General features: G+C 42.0%; 1 protein-coding gene across 2 annotated transcripts in view; it reads right to left on the bottom strand.

The window, feature by feature from the left end:
* Positions 1-23,297, bottom strand: part of KCNH8 (potassium voltage-gated channel subfamily H member 8) — a 672,749-nt gene that overhangs the window by 100,288 nt on the left and 549,164 nt on the right. Inside the window, exons 12-13 of one of the 2 annotated variants that reach the window (XM_075586915.1) lie at positions 13,929-13,967; positions 6,294-6,637 (exon numbers count right to left, since the gene is read on the bottom strand). In XM_075586915.1, the coding sequence (XP_075443030.1) occupies positions 6,294-6,637; positions 13,929-13,967 (383 nt within the window). The remainder of the gene's footprint in view (positions 1-6,293; positions 6,638-13,928; positions 13,968-23,297) is intronic. The other variant, XM_075586916.1, reaches the window with a different exon arrangement.

The following is a 23,297-nucleotide window of genomic DNA, read 5'->3' as shown; positions in this document are numbered from 1 at the left end:
GCCAGTTAGCCACATTTCCTCCATCATGTCAGGCACCTTAGGTCCTTTGCAGTCAAGATCCACCTGTGGCAATGTTTGCTGAAAGCGAGACACACACAATTTATCACTAGTTTCTCCATGTGACAGTGTCTGCATTATGTGTTTATGTTGGTATTTAAGGTGTCGCTCCCTGAAAGGATACATAGTCATCAATGCATTATCATTTCTTACACTACGCATTATGCGTTCTATGGCTGAGTGCTTTCAGCATTTATATACTGTCTTTTTTGTTTGTGCAAATTATTATGCTTTGATGCACTATTTCACTTTTTATGTATGCTGGTGCATTACAGTGTGTCAGATACCTCAGGTCCCTTTTAGTCAAGAGCCACCTGTAGCAATGTTTGCTGAGAGTGTGACACAGCATGTATTCTAATTTATTACCAGTTTCTCTATTTGACATTGTCTGCATTATGTATTTTTGTTGGTTTTTAAGGTGTCGCTTCCTGACATGATGCATAGAGTCATCATTGCATTATCATTTCTTACACTATGCATTAGGCGTTATATGGCTGAGTGCTTTCAGCATTTATATATTGTCCTAGATTCCAGTCAGCCACGTCATCCACACGTGTGTATATATGTTTTAATCCCTCACATTTTTTTGCACATTTACGGTGAGCACATCAGGTGTTTCACATGTTTCGCTTAACTTGCAGTTACAATGTGTATTTTGCACGTCCCTGAAATAGTTAATCTATCCAGGTATCAGCTCCAGATCAGTTTAGCCCATGCGCACTCTCTCCGGTTATCCAAGATATCGCTGGGTCTGGCAGACTTATGTAGTCTCTCAGCAGTAACATTATGCAATTCCTGAGCCTTTTTGCGCATGCCTAAACACATATCAGGTAAACAAAAATAGAGTTAATATATTCAAAATGGACGCTCTTTACCTGCTGATACTGTGGATGCATGTCACATAGGCAGGTGAGGCTAATTAACTGTGATTGGTTTTGTTGAATTGCACTGGGGTTTGGGGTATATATATGTATTGTGCACTGCATTCAATTGCACCACCTTGAGAAAGGTCCCACTGGGGGACCGAAACGTCGTTTTTTGTGTCTTCTATCAAATATAGAACATTTTTGATTTACTTACCTGCGTGCTGTCCCTTGATGTCGTGTTGCAACCGGTATCGTATGGTCTATATATATATATATATATATATATATATATATATATATATATATATATATATACACAAAAGGTGCAAATCGGAGACAACAGGTAAATAGATACATAACACCTGTGGGATAAACACATTGAATGTCCTTATAAGAATTCCTGGACGAGGTAAGTAAAAGGAAACTTATCAAAAGTGGCGCTCTAATTATCAATGTGCAATAAACAAATTAGTGCAATAATTATTAACAGTGATACAAATACAAACACATTCGATGGATGCAGCTGTGACCCAATGTGGGATTGCTCTCTCAATCCCGTATGAAATGGATGAAGACTTGCTCGTCAGGAAGCGCAAACATGTGAAGACAGAAAAAATATCCTGATGGTGCAATATTGTTATAATAAAGTAAATGTGTGTGTTCTATAATCGATGTGCAGAATACTCACAATTGTGAGAAAAGAGTGGTACACATAATGGTATCTTTGTGTGATGATCCACCGGTTGTGATATGGCTGGGTAAAATCTGAGTGCAGGTGCACTCTCTGGTAACCCTGGTATTAGATAAAAGAGCCAAACATAGCACATACTGTATGTGGATTTTATAAAAGGTAAGTAAAATGCAATGCACTTACATGGTACAAGATAATATCAAGCGTTTAGATCTCACAGATAGGCTCCTGATGAAACCAAGAACGGTGAAACGCGTAGAGTGACGCTGATTTACTAACCCCACGGGCAGACCGGAACCTCTGAAGTTTGATGACGTCACTTCCGGTTTCGCTGACACGCATCCGTGAGACGCATCATACAGGGGAAGCAGAGAGACTTCTGATACCGCTGCTGAGATCCTATCTGTGAGATCTAAACGCTTGATATTATCTTGTACCATGTAAGTGCATTGCATTTTACGTACCTTTTATAAAATCCACATACAGTCTGCGCTATGTTTGGCTCTTTTGTCTAATACCAGGGTTACCAGAGAGTGCACCTGCACTAAGGTTTTACCCAGCCATATCACAACCGGTGGATCATCACACAAAGATACCATTATGTGTACCACTCTTTTCTCACAATTGTGAGTATTCTGCACATCGATTATAGAACACACACATTTACTTTATTATAACAATATTGCACCATCAGGATATATTTTTTGTCTTCACATGTTTGCGCTTCCCGACGAGCAAGTCTTCTGGACGAGGTAAGACCTATGAATGACAAGGATGCCAATATGGTGAAGTACATTTTATAATCCAAATAAAGCGCAAGAAAAATGACTGCTTACAATGTATCAGAAATATTCTGCTGCAGCAAAGGGGCTAATGATGTAAGAGACCTCTCACGATGCACGCTGTGTACACTCACACTGGGGCTCCTTTTATTTGTCTGCCTGTTTGCTGCAAAGACTTATTTAAGGCTATTGGGACTGTGCATTATACCTTAATCCAAGCTAGCTGACGGAGCTGACGGAGCGATCGGTGCTACTTCTGGGTTGTGACGTCATGGACCAAAGATCGCGAGATCAGGAGGGTGAGGTTGAACAGTGCAAAAAAGTCTCATATAACTCAATAAGGAAAACAGAAGTCCCAGTGAAAAATAAGATACTCCAAAAGATACCAAAGAGGTCATAAATGGAGGGAGGAGGATTAGGAGTGTCCTCCTGGCTAATCTTCAAATGATATAAATAAAGGCAGGAGACTTAGGTAGCTATCAGGGAGAACCACAGCCTGCCAATATCTAAAAAATAAATAAAAGAAAGCACACGATTCATAGCACATAAATGTGTGACAATTTAATACAAAAGGTAGGAAAACTAAATTCACTAACAAACATTGAAGAATTAAAAGGATTTCGATGTGATATAATCACAAGGCAGCAATAAATTGTGAGAGTGGTCGTTCCACTACCAGCAGTGCAGTGAAGAGGGGAGTTTTCTTTTGTTCTTGCTAGGACTTTCTTAATAATTGGCACCTTGGATTCTGTTGCCGGTGTATACAGTGGAGTTAGGGGCCTTCCATTACACAAGCAAGGACCATACTTGTGTGCCTCTGGATTCCTGCCTCTGTTCGTGTATATATTTGGATACTTTTCAGTTTTTCCCATGAAGCAGTCCCCTGATATAACCAGGAATGCTGCGTGGTAATTATATCACAACAGAACGCTTTTAATTCTTCAATGTTTGCGAGTGCATTTACAGTATAACTCCTAGTTTTATATGTCACACCTTTATGCACTATGGAGTGTGCTCTTTCTTTTATAGAGAGAGAGAGAGAGAGAGAAAGAAAAAAAGAGAAGCACAAGCTCCATAGCGTAATACTGTAGAGAAAATGTAATCAAAATTAAAAAATTGAAAAAGGTCCCTTGGACATGCACTCACAAGAGATCCAATAATAAAACGCATGTATGTGATAAATCTCAATCGTGGAGTCGTCACTGCCAGGGTATGCAACAGTCTGTCAGCATGCAGGCAGTAAATCCAGTGTAATGAGCAGGCAAGAAGGTATAAGTCTCACAATTCTGGGGGAGGGAGGGAGAGGAGAGGCAGGGAGAAACGAGGCTGGGGGAATCACGCTGAACACAGCTGTGTTCATGTAGCACGCAGTTCAGACTCCCTCACCAGTCTCCCTACCGCAGATGGTTTCACAGATTGCAGTTCCTGCCTTCTCAGAATGTAATCAGCCTCCGGATTTCCCTGTATAACTCCTGCAGAGATTGATGCCAGCACTCAGTTCCTAGGGAAGCACAGCAAACACACGGACCATACTGGAGTGACGTCACCACGTGGTGTCCTAATTTTTAACATTTTCATATGTTTTTTCTATTACATATCCCCATTTGAGCACTTCATTGGTTGTTTCATCATCTTTTTAATATGTGTTCAATTGTTTGTATTTCAATGCAGCACCACAGTTTTTAGTTTCTTCCATGTTTATTATTGCTTTATTGTCAGCCCCATCTGGCACCTGGGCTCTTGGTTGCCTAGCAACATCAGATATTTAGGGGAGTTCCTAACTCTTGTGACCATCCTCTGATGAAGTCACTTCCGGTGACGAAACGCGTTAGGACGCCACGTTGCACATGGTGACATCACTCATAACAATCATCTGTTCCTTAGCAGATCTTAAAATTAGGTAAATACAACCTCAGATGAACAACAACACATGACATATTACATACACCGTGTCATGATTTATTTAACAAAAATAAAGCCAAAATGGAGAAGCCATGTGTGAAAAACTAAGTATACCTTATAATTCAATAGCTTGTAGAACCACCTTTTGCAGCAATAACTTGAAGTAATAGTTTTCTGTATGACTTTATCAGTCTCTCACATAGTTCTGTAGGAATTTTGGCCCACTCTTCTTTACAATGTTGCTTCAGTTCATTGAGGTTTGTGGGCATTTGTTTATGCACAGCTCTCTTAAGGTCCAGCCACAGCTTTTCAATCGGGTTGAGGTCTGCACTTTGACTGGGCCATTGCAACACCTTGATTCTTTTCTTTTTCAGCCATTCTGTTGTCGATTTGCTGGTGTGCTTGGGATCATTGTCCTGTTGCATAACCCAATTTCGGCCAAGCTTTAGCTGTCGGACCGATGGCCTCAACTTTGACTCTAGATTACTTTGGTATACAGAGGAGTTCATGGTCGACTCAATGACTGCAAGGTTCCCAGGTCCTGTGGCTGCAAAACAAGCCCAAATCATCACCCCTCCGAGGTGTTTGTGCTGATATGCTATAGTTTTCGCCAAATGTGGCGCTGTGCATTATGGCCAAACATCTCCACATTGGTCTCATCTGTCCAAAGGCCATTGTTCCAGAAGTCTTGTGGTTTGTTCAGATGCAACTTTGTAAACCTAAGCCGTGCTGCCATGTTCTTTTAAGAGAGAAGAGGCTTTCTCCTGGCAACCCTCCCAAACAAACCATACTTGTTCAGTCTTTTTCTAATTGTACTGTCATGTACTTTAACATTTAACATGCTAACTGAGGCCTGTAGAGTCTGAGATGTAACTCTTGGGTTTTTTGCAATTTCTCTGAGCATTGCTCGGTCTGACCTTGGGATGACTTTGCTGCGACGTCCACTCCTGGGAAGATTGGCAACTGTCTTGCAGTTTTTCCACTTTTGAATAATCTTTCTCACTGTAGAATGGTGGACTTGAAATTGTGTGGAAATGGCCTTCCCAGATTGATGCGCAGCAACAATTGCTTCTCTAAGATCATTGCTGATGTCTTTCCTCCTTGGCATTGTGTTAACACACACCTGAATGCTCCAGACCAGCAAACTGCTAAAACTTTGGCTTTTATGGAGGTGGTCACAATTGCTGATGATTAATTAATCAAGGGTATTTGATTAGCAGCACCTGTCTGCTACTTAGCATCTTAATTTCTATGGAAGCAGTAAGGGTGTGCTTAGTTTTTCCCACATAGCTTCTCCATTTTGGCTTTATTTTTGTTAAATAAATCATGACACAGTGTAATATGTCATGTGTGGTTGTTCATCTGAGGTTGTATTTACCTACTTTTAAGACCTGCTAAGGAACAGATGATTGTTATTATGTCCTGATATGTAAAACCATAGAATTCAAAGAGGTGTACTTTATTTTTCACACAACTGTATATATATATATATATATATATATATATATATATATATATATATATATATATATATATATATATATATATATATATATATATACTCATATACACATATACCTGTATACACTTAGTTAAGTTATGGTGGGTAAAAAAAGTGACAAAAACCCTCCACAGTAAAACATACTGTATAGCAAATGGAAATATTACTGTATGCTCATTTGCATGTCGTAGACAGGTCTGCAACCCTAACCCTGCCTTTCACCATTATCACCCAGCACACAGAACTTCGACAGCAGCAAGGGATTCTGGGAAATGACATGCAAATGAGCACACAGTGCCACCAATGCACACACACACATATATATATATATATACATACATACACACACACACACACACACACACACACACACACACACACACACACACACACACACACACACACACACACACACACACACACACACACACACTGTATTTAAACATAATTTTAATGAGAACTGAATGAGGATGAAATAAAATGATTGGTGTCACCTGGGGCTTAAATCAGGAGGTCCAAGGTTTGTGACAGTTGGCAGATGAAGCATTAGATTCTTCCTTTTTCTGCTGTTAAACTGGGGTTCATTTTCCTGCTTTGTCTTTGTGGAGTTTGGGTTGCAAATTCTTATAGGTGATTTAAATGGCACTGTTCCAGAGAATGGCTTCAGATTAATCCCTAGGGAGCTGTTATTGTTTGCAGATTTCTTGTATTTTGAGGTTGTATTTCTAGTACGTATTGGAGAGGGTGATGAAGGTTCTTCCTCTCCTGTGTCATCTTCTTCATCTTCCACGATTGATGATAGTCTTTTATTGACACTGCCATTTCCCCTGGGTTCTGTCTGTAAATGAATGACATAGAATGGCATGTTAAGTTTAGCTCCATATTACGAACAATATGAGGTTTATAAAATCGTCATTAGTTTCCTTGTTAAATCTGCATTTTAATTCAACGTTCATATCCCATTTACTTTCATGTCACTACATTACTACAGTAAATTTGCTAGGGAAATAAATAAAGCAACATAATCGATAAATTAAAAAAATTAAAAATTGTACAACTTATTCAGAAGACACTGATACTCACTGAAGTAAATATAGGTTACTGAGCTATTATGTCTGCATGATCACTCAAAATGATGGATCACTAGTCACTTAAATCCTAATTTGACTTGCTTCGCAAAGTTTTGGGTTATACAAATACAGCATAAACATTAAAATCACAACTTGTATGCCAAAAATATAAATCATCTAATCTTTTATTATATATATATATATATATATATATATATATATATATATATATATATATATATATATATATATATATATATATACATATATATATATATATATACACTGTATGCATAAACTTTTTATATGACATGCATATTCATGCCAGCAGACATGTAACGTGACTACATAACCCATTGTCACCTATCATTTATCTTGCTCTATAAAATGTGCACTTTTTATACTGTACTCCTCTTTTTCTCTGAATGATAGAAAAGACACCACTTAAATTGTAAGTTACAGATGTACAGTAGTAGACGTTATTGCTGCCGCTGGCTCGTTGTAGCGGGGCACAAACAACGTACCAGCGGTAGAAACTGCCATTCAAAATGCAATACTCATGTGTGAAAAGGGGCATTGCCAATGCAAAAAGGGGTGTCGGACAAAGCCACCAGAGGGTACAATAATATCTGCTACATCTGTATTTACTATGTGTGCACATATCCATATTTCTGTTATTTCCCCTATATTATGTCTTGTATATTATCTATTTAAAGCACTGCATAAATGGTTGGAACTAAATAAATAAAAATACTGTAGAAATACACATTATCCACATACTCAGGATATTGAAGAGTATCACTGTTGAATTATAAAGAATGTGCTCTCCTTTCAACACTGTGGCAACATTTTCCCACTCACCATTCCCAATAAAAACACAGAAGGGAGGAAGAAACTGTAAAATGGAACCCTTGATCTTTCTTGACTTATAATTAATGTTGATTTGTCTATACTAGCTAATTTATTTATTTATAACATGTATTACCAGGAAGTAATACATTGAGAGTTACCTCTTATTTTCAAGTATGTCCTGGAAACAGTTATGTTAACAATACAGATACATCCACCAGTTTCCGACCACTTTCCTTGGAAAATCTGGGGCAATCTCCCAGTAAACTACAACATTTCAATGAGATTTCTGCAGCCAGACTAATTACCCATCGGATTAAGTGGGAGTCCCTAAAGGTCCCATTTAACTGAATGGGGCTGCAGGGACTTCGCTTTGTTAATCCGATGGACCATTAGTCTGGCTGCAGAATCACACATAAATGTTGCAGCATTTAATGTGAGATTGCCCCAGTGTTTTCCAAGGCAAGTGGTCGGAAACTGGTGGCTGCATCTGTACATGGCTGCATTAAATTAACAGGGTTTTATATTATATATTGGAAGTATGTAACAGGTAGGGACCAGATTAAAATGTGAGGCTGCTGAAGTCTTAAAAGAACTTGGCCGTGCCTTTCTTATAGATTGTGCCAGTTGTGGGATGCATGGTAAGAGAAGGAGGAGCGACTGGATTCTGTGTTGATCTGTCAGACCGTAAACAGTCTTTTGGAGTTAGATCTTAGGTAGTGGTGTGTGTTGTAGGGGTGAGGAGTTTGTTCATATAGTTGGGTAACTTGTTCAGAAAGTATTTGAAGGCAGGAACGGAAAAATGTACTTTGCACCTAGACTTAATTGATAGCCAATCTAACTATTTGAGCATTTTGCAGTGATGTGTGTTGTAGTTACATTGTAGGACAAAGCAAAATATTGAGTTGTAGAGTATGTCTAGTTTACTAAGGTGAGTTTGGAGTGCTGTACCATATACTATGTTGGCATATTCTATAATTGGTATTAGCATCTGCTGTGCAATGTGCTTTCTAACTAGCTGGCTTAGGCCGTGCGTAAAGTGCCCGCGACCGGCGACGTGATGGGACGGGTGATGTCACCTGTTGCCGTCGCCACTAGCGAAAGTTATATTTTGCTTTGCGGTGGCGGCGCTGGCTTCCGGGCATTTGATTTGTTCAGGGGCTATCACATGAGGCGACAGCCCTTGAAAAATCAAATATTCCCAGTTTCTAAAGTCCGCAACGCGACGTCACTCCGTCGTATTGCCGCCGTCGCGCTTACTATAAGCGCACGCGTGGGCGGCGGCAATGTATTTGTTTTGGGGCGGCGTCGCCCGTCGCGGGCACTATACGCACGGCCTTAGGGAGGATTTGTTCTTTTAAAGTACACCCAGTTTGGCATAGGTATTGGATTTCAGAGTATCAATATACAGTACAACACAAATTTTAAATGAGAGTCAAACCATATGCCCAGATATTTAAAACCAGGGACAGGGACTAGAACGGTGTTAGAGTTGCTATGATCTGTAGCTATGTCATTGGTAGCATTAGAAATTTAGCCTTCGTCCCAAATACCATTGTTACCGTTTTTTCAGTGTTTAAAAACAGTTTTTTTTTTTAAATCCCGTTTTCAAGTTTTGAAAAATCATATTGAAATGTCCAAGGTGAGAGAGGCTAGAGCTGTGTGCATATAACATTGTGTCATCAGCATACATGTGCATTGAAGCTCCTTTACAAGCTGTAGACAGATCATTAATGAAGACTGAAAAGAGTAGGGGTTCCAGAACAAAGCCTTGCGGGATACCACAGGTGACATCCAAGGGGTTCCCCTAATCCAGAGAACTGGAGCTTGTTAACAAGATAACATGATCAACAGTATCAAAATCTAGAAATATTGCACCAATAAGTTGTTGCAGTGCCATTCCACAATAGATCTCATTGCAAACTTTAAGGAGGGTAGTTACTGTACCATAGAGTTGGTAATTGGCAATTTGGAGTTGACTAAGTTAAATTTCCTGGGTATAGTAATCGCTCAATTGGGAGTGGACACATTTTCCCATGATTTTGGATAGTATTGGAGACAGTGTTTTTGTCCTCACTTGTGAAGATTGGGAAAACTCTGGCAGTTATCCAGATCTTTGGGATATGGCCTGTAGACAAAATAGAGTTGTTTAGGGATTCAAGCAGTATGGCAAAGACTAGGACACTGAGTTGTAGGAACTTTGATTTAAGTAGGTCAGGTCTACATTGGCTGCTTAGTTTTAATTTGAGGAGCACTTGTGTAATCTCTTTCTTCAGATACTGGGACACATTGAAATTTATAAGCACTGTTGGAAGGGGGTGGGGCTATTGGGGTTCCAAGTTCTAATAAATTCCAAGAGAACAAAACAAATCCAATTACAGTGTAGCTAATCCAATTTAAAGCTATAATTGCTAATATAGATTAAGGGTTAACATCTATTTACTCTTTCAGCTATCATGAAAAATACATTTGACACAAAAATACTTTGTTAAGAGAACATGACTGGAGTAGGCCCGATAGGCACCAAATGAGGAACAAAGACAGCCGACACCGTGCTGGAGGAATAAGGCCATAGCTTTTATTAATAGTACAACACAAATTATAACTTAACCCCAGACTGGCCCATACCATGTTAAGAGCCCCCAGTGTGCTGTGGCTCATGATCCCCCGCCACTGTTGGCCAAGCGACACAGCACCGTAAAGCCTCACGCTACCTAGGGGGAAGCGCTTCCACAGCCAGCATGCCCTACAGTATCGACAGAGTTTATTCGAGCAAATGCCGCCGGTTCACACGCTACCTAGGGGGAAGCGCTTCCACAGCCAGCATGCCCTACAGTATCGACAGAGTTTATTCGAGCAAATGCCGCCGGTTCACCGGGATTTACTCCGGCTGGTGCTGAGGAAAGTCAGCACATCAGCCGCATCCAGCCGCGTCCCCTCCGTTCCCCCCCCCCTCCAATCCGCGCGCAATTTAAACATCTTCCCGACCCCCTAGCTGCGCCTGCTGTGCCCCTCTGCTTCCCCGCTCCCCCGCTTACCTCACTTCAAACCTTCAGGAGAGTCGGGGAAGCCGGGGAAGCCGGGGAAGCCGGGCGCTCGCTTGACTGTGACGTCACCGACGTCACGCGAACGAGCCGCTTCTCAACGCTTCTCCACGCTGCCGCCACGCATCCTGCCGAGCGGCATTTGCTCGAATAAACTTTGTCGCTACTGTACATTGGCCGAACACCAATTACTAACCGGCAGTATGCCCAACTATATACAGCTGAACCCCGTTATAACGCGGTCCTTGGGGGCCACAGAATGAGATCTTGCGCGGCAAAATTGAGGTTTTCAAATCTCGGGAGCCACACTCAGGCCGCGGATTCGGGTTGTAGCGGATCGCACTATAACGGGGTTGAGCTGTATTTATGGGCCAAGTCTGTATCGTAAAACAACTGCCTACCAAGCAGTGACAAAACAGAAGGAATAATTCCACCTTCTTTTTTTTCTTGATTTTTATATATATATTTAGCAAACTAACAAATATTGCCACAATCAAATCACTAGTTCAGATTTTGAAAATGAATAAGAGACCAGCAATATGGCACAAAATATAGCCTCTGGAAGTGCTAAGGTCAGGTACTGTATAATATGAAAACACAAACAATAAAATAGATAGCTGCGTATCTGGCTGCTTACTTTGTCTGCAACGGAGGAATTCCCTGACTGATGAGTATCATTTCACTTTTACACTGCTGATAAACCCAGAACTGCTAAAAGCACTACTATTGCTGAACTGCTACCTTAGGCAGTACAGCACGCTTGTTACAAGACTTTTATTGTTACTAAACCGACAATCTCTCTGGACGCTCATATACACTGGTTATCATCATCTGTTAGGGTTACCACCCTTAATTACCTGTTCTTTACATCATTTGAATGAGCTTATTTTTGTTCCACCATCTAATTATGACAGGTAGTTTAGTTCACTGACCGGCCAGTCTGTCACACTCAAGGGAATACTTCCTGTTGGTGTGTTTGAGCTCTGTGTGTTGTTTTGATACACTGTATGTATGTAGGTATATATATACTTAAACTATGGATGTTTGTGAGTTTGTTATTTTTATCCTGTCCAAGAAATTAAATTGTTCAACTGATTTTACACATGGAGCGGGTGCTTTTTCTTCTTTTTTTTTGTTTAGGTATCGATCAAGGAGGTCGTTGTTTCCATGAAGAGAGCTAGAAGGACTCCAGAGGACACCTGAATTTGATCCTTTTTTCATATAATAATATCACTAGCTGTTAGAGCAAGCTTTCTGGACATTATATTGTGTTTGGTAAAGCAGAGTATTATAGTTTCATTTTGAACTAAAGTTTTACTTTCTTACACGTTGCAATAATCACACATTTTGTAACTCTTAATTCAACTTTATTTTCTTCTATCTATCTATCTATCTATCTATCTATCTATCTATCTATCTATCATAAAAAATATTACTTGTGAGCACATTCACATGTATTAGACAGGTCTGCAACCCTGCTTTTCGCCATTATCACCTACATACAGTGCTTCAACTAAACCGACCCTGCTTTTCGCCATTATCACCTACATACAGTGCTTCAACTGCAGCTATGGATTCTGTGAAATGACATGCAAATGAGCACACAGTGACACCTTTAGTCCATTATTAAACGGAGCCCTTAAGCCAATGCTCGCTGATATATATATATATCTATATATATAAAGATATATATATATACAGCTCAACCCCGTTATAGCGTGGTCCTCGGGGGCCACCTGATCCGACCGCGCTATAACCGGGGTCGCGCTATAACCGGGGTCGCGCTAATTGAAAAATAAATGGCCGCCGCGCGCCCGATCGGGAGGAGGGGTTGGAGGGAGGAAGAGGCGGAAGAGGTGGCAGCCCTACTTGTCCCCCAGCAGCCACCCTAACTCCCCTCCCACTTCCCCCAGCAGCCTTACTTCTCCACGCCAGCCCCGCTCCGATCCCCCCTACCAACCCCGCTCCAATGCCAGCCCTGCTCCGATCCCAGCCCCGCTCCAATCTCCCCCCCGCCAGCCCCGCTCAGATGCCAGCCCCGCTCCGATCCCCACCCCCTTCCGCTAGCCCCGCTCCGATCCCCCCTGCCAGCCCCACTCCGATGCCAGCCCCGCTGTGATCCCCCCCACCAGCCCTGCTCAGATGCCAGCCCCGCTCCGATGCCCCTCGCCACCCCCGCTCCGATCCCCCCGCCAGCCCTGCTCCGATCCCCCCCCCCACCAGCCCCGCTCCGAGACCAGCCCTGCTGTGACCCCCCCGCCAGCCCCGCTCAGATGTCAGCCCCGCTCCAATCTCCCCCGCCACCCCTGCTCCGATCCCCCCCCACCAGCCTCGCTTCGATGCCAGCCCTGCTCCGATGCCCCACCCCCAGCCCTGCTCCAATGCCCCCCCCACCAGCCCCACACCAATCCCCACCAGCAGCCAACACCAAAGGTAGGGGGGTAGGGGTTGTGCTCTGTGTGTGTGTGTGCAGTGTGTGTAGTGTGCTTTGAGTGTGTGCACTGTGTATGCAGTGTGTGTGCAGTGTGTGCAGTGTGTGTGCAGTGTGTGTGTGCAGTGTGTGTGTGCAGTGTTTGTGTGCAGTGTTTGTGTGCAAAAAAATGTTTTTTTTTTTTTTTTTAAATATCTGGGGCCCACGCTCAAACCGCGTTATAGCGGATCGTGCTATAACGGGGTTGAGCTATATATATATATATATATATATATATATATATATATATATATATATATATATATATATATATATATATATATATATATATATATAATACAGTACATAACCATCAACAACTACAACAGCAGTTAAGTTAACACAAGAAGAGTGGAACCGCTTCCTCTGGCTGGCATGAGGTTAGTGGTAGAACCTGCCTCCTACACACAATCACCTGTAGCACTCCTCCCCTGACCCCTGAAAATGTAATGAGTGTTATTGTTCTCTTTTTAGTTCTCCACAAAAATTAAACTACATATGTCTCATTAAAAAATTACACAATTATATGATTTTTAAAACACATCAAATTTACAATTATTTAAAAATTATTTTATAGCAAGCCCTAATTTATGCATGAAATTTAGTATTAAAGTGTTCCAATCCAGAGCACATTTAAAGAATACATAAAATAAACACACAAGATGAAAAAAAATGATCATTTAAAATGTACTGTACCTGCGATAAAGTAGACTTGCATGCTAGTCTTGACATTCTCTAAAACAATACAAAAGAAAAGTAATTGAATGTGTTTATTAATAAATATTTATAATAAAAAAAAGTTTCATTATGTCTGCCTTGAATACTCTATATTACTTAAGAGTCAGGTTGGAATAATAACCTATATTTACAGTACTAATTGGTGCTCTCCTATAAGACACCTTTCAGCCTCAGAAAACACATGTTTTTTTACATGTATAAGAAGCACGGGATCTATGGAGTGGAACCATGTTAATGTCAGCTCCAGGTATTCCCTGCTTCCTGAGGTACTTAGTGGAGAAGGTGTGCTGGTACTTAATGGATATTTAAATCCCATGCATAACGTGGACTAATAGGACTTTGAGACAGATAACAGTACCATCGTCACCTTCCCTGGTATGTATCTTGGGAACCTGTGTGTCACCTGAGCTGAAATGAACGCGGTTCAGCTCCCCATACCCCCTGCTTCTTAGACATGTAAGAAAAAAGTAACACAGATGGGGGACCCGCTCCCTCCTTTAAAGTTAGTTTTCTTGAATGTACAGTAGTAAAAGGTGTCTTATGGCCACTTAGTCCCAGACCCGCAACAGTTCATTAACTCAGTGGTAATAACGACCATTATCAAAATCATTAATGGTCATTATTATCCCTGGGGTAAATGCATATGCACAAAGTTAATTATAGGCAAACACAACAACCATTGTAAATTGCATTAGTATAGACTTAATGCCATGTTAAATTAGAACTACCCTCTCTCTTAGTTTTTCACACATGGCTTCTCCATTTTGGCTTTATTTTTGTTAAATAAATCATGACACGGTGTAATATGTCATGTGTTGTTGTTCATCTGAGGTTGTATTTACCTAATTTTTAGACCTGCTAAGGAACAGATGATTGTTATTATGTCCTGATATGTAAAACCATAGAATTCAAAGAGGATGTACTTTCTTTTTCACACAACTGTGTATATATATATATATATATATATATATATATATATATATATATACAGTGAAAAAATAGGCGATATTAAAATCACCAATGGTTGGGTAGGATGTGTGGAGATATGGACTATATATAGTATACAGTATACTGTATAGATACACATAGTAGGTTAATGTATCTTAGTCTCAAATAAACTCCTAGACAGACATGATAGGTAAACATAAACCACACTCGCCTGTAGTATATATGTATATAGGACCGGATTAGATATCAGGTGAAAAGCAGTTAAATTCAGCAAACAATACCCCCATATCAGTAGCTCCTTGAGCATTTAGAAGTAAACATAGTGGAAACAAATTCATATATTTTCATATGGTGTATCCACTGGATGTTTAAGCTAATGCTCTCCTTGATGGTAAATGCATTATTCTCACTGATGTCAGACAACAGAAGGTGTCACTAATACATTAGGGTAGTGAAAGTCTGTAGTAAATAGTTCAACTCAGTAAGGTGTTAATCACTGGGAGAGTAAAAGATATCGCTATACAACCGGTTTCAGGCGTGTGTCCACTAGCATCCATCCCCACCAGCTGAAGTCACCCTTGTTAAGTCAGTAGAACCCGACGATTGTTTCACGCTTCTGGCGCGCTTCTTCAAAGGGGAGGAGTTGTAATTAGTTCTGGTGAGTGAGTTTAAATATCCCTTCTAAGGGGCGGAACGGGGGTATGTGCTTGAGTATACAGCTCAGTTATATTAACCCTGTGTGTGATTCCTATTAAGTAATAGGAGCAGATGCGGATAGCTACGGTTAATATATCCGCTATTTATTAGTCAATGAATAGTACATGCTATACCCTATATGCATATAGTGCTAAATGAAAGATGTCCAGATAATATCTGGCACTATACAAAGATATCCAGATAATATCTGGTACTATACATAAGTATATGTATGAATGTGGAAATCAAAAGTGTCCAAGTTAGGTGTTACACTCTAAGGAGTGAAGATACCAGGTCCATGGATCTATATATAGAGAATATGTACTCATATAAAGTATCTGGGTATAATAGCAAGATTTCCAATGAGATAGCATGCTGCGGATGGCAATTTTGTATCCAACATGGAAAGACTTGACACATTGTGGTTTCTCTTGTTTTGTGGTATGACATCCTCTTTGATATCAATATTACTTAAAAAAAACTTCAGGCAAAATAATTGGACATATTATTCTGTACCAGATGCCAATAAGCAAATGAGAGAGCCCAGGGCGTTTCTTATAGACTGCAGGAGTAACAAAATGTTTGCAAAAACACTGGTAGTGCATGTGAATTTGCTGAGGAGTTGGAGATACTGGCACACTTTGAACCAGATCAAGTCCGATTAGCAGAAAGAGGAAGCAATTCACATATGAAACAGACGATGAGCTTATTCAGAGCTCCAAAGACAAATTCAAAGTGAACTTTTATTTTACCATCCTTGACACAGCAATACAATCGGTTGAAGAAAGATTCACACTGATGCATCAAAGTAGAACTGTGTTTGGCTTCCTCTTTAAAGTTCACTGTTCGCAGAATAGAACATCAAAGCAAATATGGAACATTGCGTGAAGCTAGAGTAAGCTATGCAAAATAGCAACATCCCTACTCCAAAGATATTGATGCTTCAGATTTGTCTCTCCCCTGACAAAGGAGAGTCTAGAATTTAAATTTACTTCTTCACTTGAATCTGGTCTTCTAGCATCTGCATAGGTGCAATTCTGACAATAAATAAGGAATAGGCAATGGGCAAGCTTAATATTGATCTCAATAATCATCAGCTGCCCACAATCAACTGTCTAGCCAAGTTTCTCTATCACCCTGACAGCACATATACAGTAGGTTTCTAATATCTGTAGTTCTGTAGATATAACTAATCTCTAGAGCAGTGGTTCCCAAACTTTTTCGGTTCAAGGCTCCCCAAGGCGATCAGAATTTTTTCAAGGCTCCCCAAGGCGATCAGGATTTTTCTGCGGCGCCCAAAGTTAAAACAAAGTTGTATATACATACCTAACAGATGCAGTGCACAGTTGGTGTCTCTCTCAGACACTCTCTCTCTCACACACACACACTCTGTCTCTCTCACACACACACTCTGTCTCTCTCACACACACTCTGTCTCTCTCACACACACACTCTGTCTCTCTCACACACACACTCTGTCTCTCTCTCACACACACACTCTGTCTCTCTCACACACACTCTGTCTCTCTCACACACACTCTGCCTCTCTCACACACACCCTGTCTCTCTCACACACACCCTGTCTCTCACACACAGAAGTATCCTCACGGGAAAAACGGAGCACAGCAAGTCAAAAATCAGGGGGCTAGATACCGATTAATAAAAGTCCTTTAATCCATGGTAGACTTCATGGCACGGGATATGTAAAAACCTCGAACGCGTTTTAGGGCCGTCGCCCTTTGTCAACGAGAATGTTTCACAGACTGCGGCTGCCGCAGCTGATATAGGAGTTCCCCTGCCTCCAGCTGATTAGTAACGTATTAGACCAAAGGCGCGAAATCGTCAAAGTACGATCTGATTGGCCCAAGCCCTGGACCAATAGGATCACTGAGCTGTAAATGGAACGCTAGTGCCGAGGAGGGGGGGGGAGCATCATACATCAGATTCGCAGCATGTGTATGTTGAAATGCATCAGCATACACTAAAAGAAACCATGAAATGTTAAAAACAAAAACATAAGAACATGTTAAAAACAATCTTATAAGCTGAAGTGGTGGAATGGAGGACATGAATATTCACAGTATATGTATATATAGCGTTATAATCCAAGATGTAAGATACATATAAATACATAGAGATAATAGAAAGATACATTCCTTAAAGACATATAACTAGATCATAATCAAATAGAATAATATTTGTATAGAACTAAGCAATAGTCAGGAATGTATAATCCTATTAAGAGTTGAGCATAACTCATTGTACAAATAGGAATGATAATACAGAGATGTACATGTTTGAATACAGGAGAATATATAACAAAAATTAGTATATCATATTCTAAGCCATATATAACAGAGAAAGAGAATGGGGGTGGGGAGAAGGGAAATAAGGGGGGGAGGGAAGGGGAGGAAAAGGGGAGGGGGGGGGGAAAGAAGGGGAGAGGGGAAAGGGGGAGACATTCTAATGCAATACATATCATTTGAAGTTTATTTAAGGAAATGTTTAAGTTCCCAGTCGATTCATACCCTTGGGCATCAAGGTCCCAAGGGTATAAATCCAATGCATTTCCCGACAGTTGAGAAGAGATTCTCTATCTCCTCCTCTCGGATGTATTGCTATATGTTCAATGGCGCTGAATGTAAGTTGATCTATTGAGCCCATTGAGCATTGATTGAAATGTCTTGCGACTGGAAATTTATCATCCTTATTCCTAATAGTTCTGATATGTTCACTAATTCTTATTTTCAAAGGTCTAATCATTCTTCCTATATAACTGCAACCACATGCACATCTCAGAATATATATCACATATTTTGTATTACAAGTGAGAAAGGAATTGATCCTATACTTTTGGCCCGTGTGTATACTTTTAATAGATTTGATAGGTAGGGCATATTTACAAAAATTGCAGGATCCACATTTGTAGAACCCATTCGGAATAGTACCTCTGGTGGAATTTTTGGTTCTGTACATACTAGGTGAGAGATGGGTATCCAGTGTCTTTGCTTTTCTATACACTATTCTAGGATTGGATTTGGTGTATTTGTCCAGATCTTTATCCAATGTAAGTACCTCCCAGTGTTTGTTCAGAATAGACCTAATGATACCAGCTTGTCTGGAATAAGTAGTAATAAAGAGAGGTGCCTCTTTTTCATAATTCCCATACCTTTGTTCAACTGGCTCATTCTTTCTAGATCTATCTAAGAGATCTGCCCTTTTGAGCTTTTTCACATTGTTGAGTGCACTCTCCAGAACACTGTCTGAGTATCCACGAGCTTTAAATCTCAATCTGAGAATTTCAGCTTGAGCATCAAAGGATTCTTCAGTAGAACAAATCCTTCTCAGTCGTAAAAACTGACTTTTGGGGATACCATTGAGCAGTGGTCTCGGGTGTGCACTATTAGCTCTCAATAGGGAGTTGCGAGAGTTCTCCTTTCTATATATGTCTGTTTGTATTAGTAAATTAGTAAATTAGTGTCCACATATACAGTAGATGCAGATCCAAATAATCAATATGATGATCATGTATTGTGTGAATAAATTTAAGATAACAGTCATTGGCATTGATATAATCTAGAAATAATAGAAGTGTCCGTGAGTCCCCACACCAGATCAAAAATAAGTCATCGATGTAGCGACGATAGAATTTAATGTATTGTCTGTAGGGATTATTGTCACCGAAAATGTGATGAGTCTCCAAAACTGTGCAGACAACACAGGGCGCAAGAGAAGAGCTGCACATGTATTTGAGAATACTTTTTCTAACATCTGTGAGGATGAAACAGATTTGAATCTATATTTTCTGAAACTACAGCCAATCCCCTGCGGCCCGGCCGGCATGAAGGAGGGATGGTGGGGAGGGATAATCGGAGGGATGGTGGGGAGGATACTCGCTGTGCCCCTCTAGGCAAGCCACGGCGCACCAGGGCTCTGCGGCACACAGATTGGGAACCACTGCTCTAGAGTGTATGGATTAGTCAAATAAACAGTCAACTGAGATATTTTCCAAATCACAATAATATACCTGCCACAGAGTATCATGGTTCTCTCTGACTTACTGTATGGGGTTATTCATCCTTTTGCTTCAGGAGGCTTTCGGCACATAAGTAACCTCTATTGCATTATTTGCTGTCACCAAGCAAATGTTGTACTACATTTAGTAATTTATCATTCACCACTACAGACTAGCAACCAGATCTCAGCAATATTAGTGTTATGCCGGTGCTGCCCGCAGTCTAGACCCGTCCCCTGTGCTGAGGTGGGACATAGGGATACACGCACCCGCAGCAAAGGGAGCGCGTCGGGAGTGTGGTGTTAGTGTTGCCAGGCCAGGTATAGTAAGGAAGACAATACTTGCCGGTACCGGTAGTAGAGGAGGAGTAGTTATTGCCGTTGCCAAGATCAGGAATTGGAGAGTTGCGGATGGTCGAAGGTATAAGCCGTGTTACAGGGATGCCAGAAGTCACGAAGTCCAAGTAGAGCCGAAGTCGAGAGCCAGAGGGGGTAGTCGTCCAATCCGCGTCAATACCTGAGGAGTCACTGAGAGAGTAGTCAAATGCTTCCATACAGAACTATGTCGAGCGACGAGTGATGGGAAGCACAGGCATAATAAAGCTGGGCAGGCCAATGGGAAAAGGGGGCAGGCCTGGAGGACTGCAAGGAGTCCTCCCTGATAGGAGGGAGGTGTTACAGCCCAGCTGAGTGTAGTCATTGATTTGCATGGAACTGTGTGATGCTTGGGGGCGACGCCTCACTGTAGGAGCAGTGGTTAAAAGTGCTCTGTTAGGCGTGTGCTCTGTAAGCATGCACATAACGTCTGGGGCTGGCGTGCGTGTAGGTGTGCGTGCAGGAGGGCGTGGGCGCGCCCGGCGCTGAGCAGAGGAATCGCCGAGGGGAGTGATCCCGCGACGGCGCCAGGGGCGAGGAGTCGTGGAGGCCAGTAAGGCAGGATTGTTTTGTGTGTCCAGGGGCTCCCTGCGGAGAGGGAGTGCTCTGTGTGGGAAGCGAGGAGAAAGCCGATTCCTGACAGTACCCCCCTCTTCAGGAACGGCCTCAGGACGGTCCAAGAACGGTTTCTCTGGAAACTTTTTCCTGAAGGATTTAAGAAGGGCCGGGGCATGAATGTCCTTTGAAGGTACCCAGGATCTCTCTTCAGGGCCAAAGCCCTTCCACTGCACCAAGAACTGGAGCTGACACCTGGATAGGCGAGAATCCAAAAGAGAGTGAACTTCGTATTCCTCGTTATTTTGTACAGTAATGGGATCCGGTTTACAAGTCTGATCCGGAAAGAAGTGACTGGAGATGAATGGTTTTAAGAGGGACACATGAAAGTCATTGGGAATCTTCATACTGGGTGGTAGTTGGAGCCGGAATGCCACAGGATTGATTTGTTCACAAATAGGGAAGGGTCCCAGGAACTTAGGTGCCAGTTTAGGAGATGGTACCTTGAGGTGGATATTCCTAGAGGAAAGCCATACCAAATCCCCTGGTTTGTAACTGGGCGCCGAACGACGACGACGATCGGCTTGTAATTTCGATGTGCAGGAGGAGTTGAGAAGGGTAGACTGAATCCTGGACCATGCGGTTTGGAGGGAAGAAATTCATTCATCTACGGCTGGTACTCCAGAAGGAATGTTGGGGATGGGAAGACAGGGAGGGTGGAACCCATAATTTATAAAGAATGGTGACTCCCGGGTGGACTCGTTTTTTGCAGAATTGACGGCATACTCTGCCCAAGAGAGGAGTTGAGCCCAATTATCCTGGAAATCGGATATAAAACATCTCAGGTACTTCTCCAGGGATTGATTGATTCTCTCCGTTTGTCCATTGGACTGAGGATGATAGGCGGAAGAGAAGGACGAAGAGATGCCCAATCTCTTCGTGAAAGCTCTTAAAAATTTGGATACGAACTGAGAACCTCTGTCAGAAACAATGGACGAAGGGATCCCATGAATCCGGAAAATCTGCTCCGTAAAGATATCAGCAAGGGTGGGGGAGGTGGGTAATCCTTTAAGTGGAATGAAATGGGACATCTTCGAGAACCTGTCCACGACCACCAAGATAGTGTTCATTCCTCTGGACCTGGGCAACTCCACGATGAAGTCCATAGAAATGTGGGACCAGGGGCGGTCGGGAACTGGGAGGGGTAACAGAAAACCCTGAGGAATTTGACGGAGAGTCTTGCTTTGAGCGCACGTGGGGCATGCGCGGGTAAACTCCAGAATATCTTGTGACATCCTTGGCCACCAGAAATTCCGACGAATGAGATCAGTAGTCTTCTTAAAACCTGGATGACCTGCAGATTTAGAGGAGTGACCCCAAGACAGGACCTCTGGAACAAATTTGGATGGTACAAAGAGTTTGTTGTCGGGAACGACCAAGTCCTTGGGAATGCGTCTCTGGGAGTGCAAAATCTTGTCAAGATTCTTGAAAGTAGACGTGGCGAGAATCCTCTCATGTGGAAGGATAGTCTCCAACGATTCCTCTGGCCTCTCTTCAGAAGAATGTATACGGGAGAGTGCGTCTGCCTTTACGTTCTTGGTCCCGGGAATAAAGGATAGGTGAAAATCGAATCGAGAAAAAAAAAGAGCCCAACGAGCCTGTCGTGGACCAAGGCGTCGAGCGTTCTCTATGTAAAGAAGGTTCTTGTGGTCCGTGAGAATAGTAAACGGCTCTTTTGACCCCTCCAGCAGGTGTCTCCACTCTTGAAGAGCCATCTTCACGGCCAGAAGTTCCCTGTTACCCACGTCATAGTTCCTCTCGGCAGACGAGAATTTCTTAGAAAAATATGCACAGGGATGTAACTTATCTTGGGGCATGGGTCTCTGGGAGAGAACGGCACCAGCGCCGCAATCAGAAGCGTCGACCTCCAGGACGAAGGGAAGTTCGATGTTGGGATGATGGAGAATAGGTGCGGATATAAAGGCTTCCTTGAGTGTCTCGAAGGCAGAGATGGCCTCGGATGACCAAGCAGAAGGATCAGCTCCTTTTGTGGTGAGCGCAGTGAGGGGTGCCACAATTGTGGAAAAACTCCGTATAAACTTACGATAGTAATTAGTGAACCCTAAAAAACGTTGTATGGCCTTGAGAGAGTTGGGTCTTGGCCATTCAGTGACTGCTTGAAGTTTACCAGAGTCCATCATAAACCCCTCATCGGAAATGATATACCCCAGGAACGGAGTAGAGGTCTGATGAAAGGTGCACTTCTCCAGTTTGGCGTACAAATGGTGTTCACGGAGACGGGAAAGGACGTAGGAGGTGTGGCGTATATGGTCCTGGAGATCTTTGGAAAAAATCAGGATATCATCCAAGTATACAATAACAAAAATATTGAGTACCTTACGAAAGACGTCATTGATGAAATCCTGGAAGACAGCGGGAGCATTACATAAGCCGAAAGGCATTACCAGATATTCGTAGTGTCCACTACGCGTGTTGAAGGCCGTCTTCCATTCATCCCCCTTCCTGATGCGCACCAGGTTATAGGCACCACGTAGATCCAACTTGGAAAAAATCTTGGCCCCCTGTAATTTATCGAACAGTTCGGTAATAAGGGGAAGGGGGTAACGATTTTTAATAGTGATGTGGTTTAAACCCCTGTAGTCGATGCAAGGCCTCAAAGACCCGTCCTTTTTCTTGACGAAGAAAAACCCAGCCCCTGCTGGGGAATTGGAGTGACGA

This window comes from Ascaphus truei, chromosome 2, assembly GCF_040206685.1.
Source record: "Ascaphus truei isolate aAscTru1 chromosome 2, aAscTru1.hap1, whole genome shotgun sequence".
NCBI classification, from domain to species: Eukaryota; Metazoa; Chordata; class Amphibia; order Anura; family Ascaphidae; genus Ascaphus; species Ascaphus truei.
Note: the sequence above shows the minus strand (reverse complement) of the source record. Positions and strands in the feature narration are given on the sequence as shown.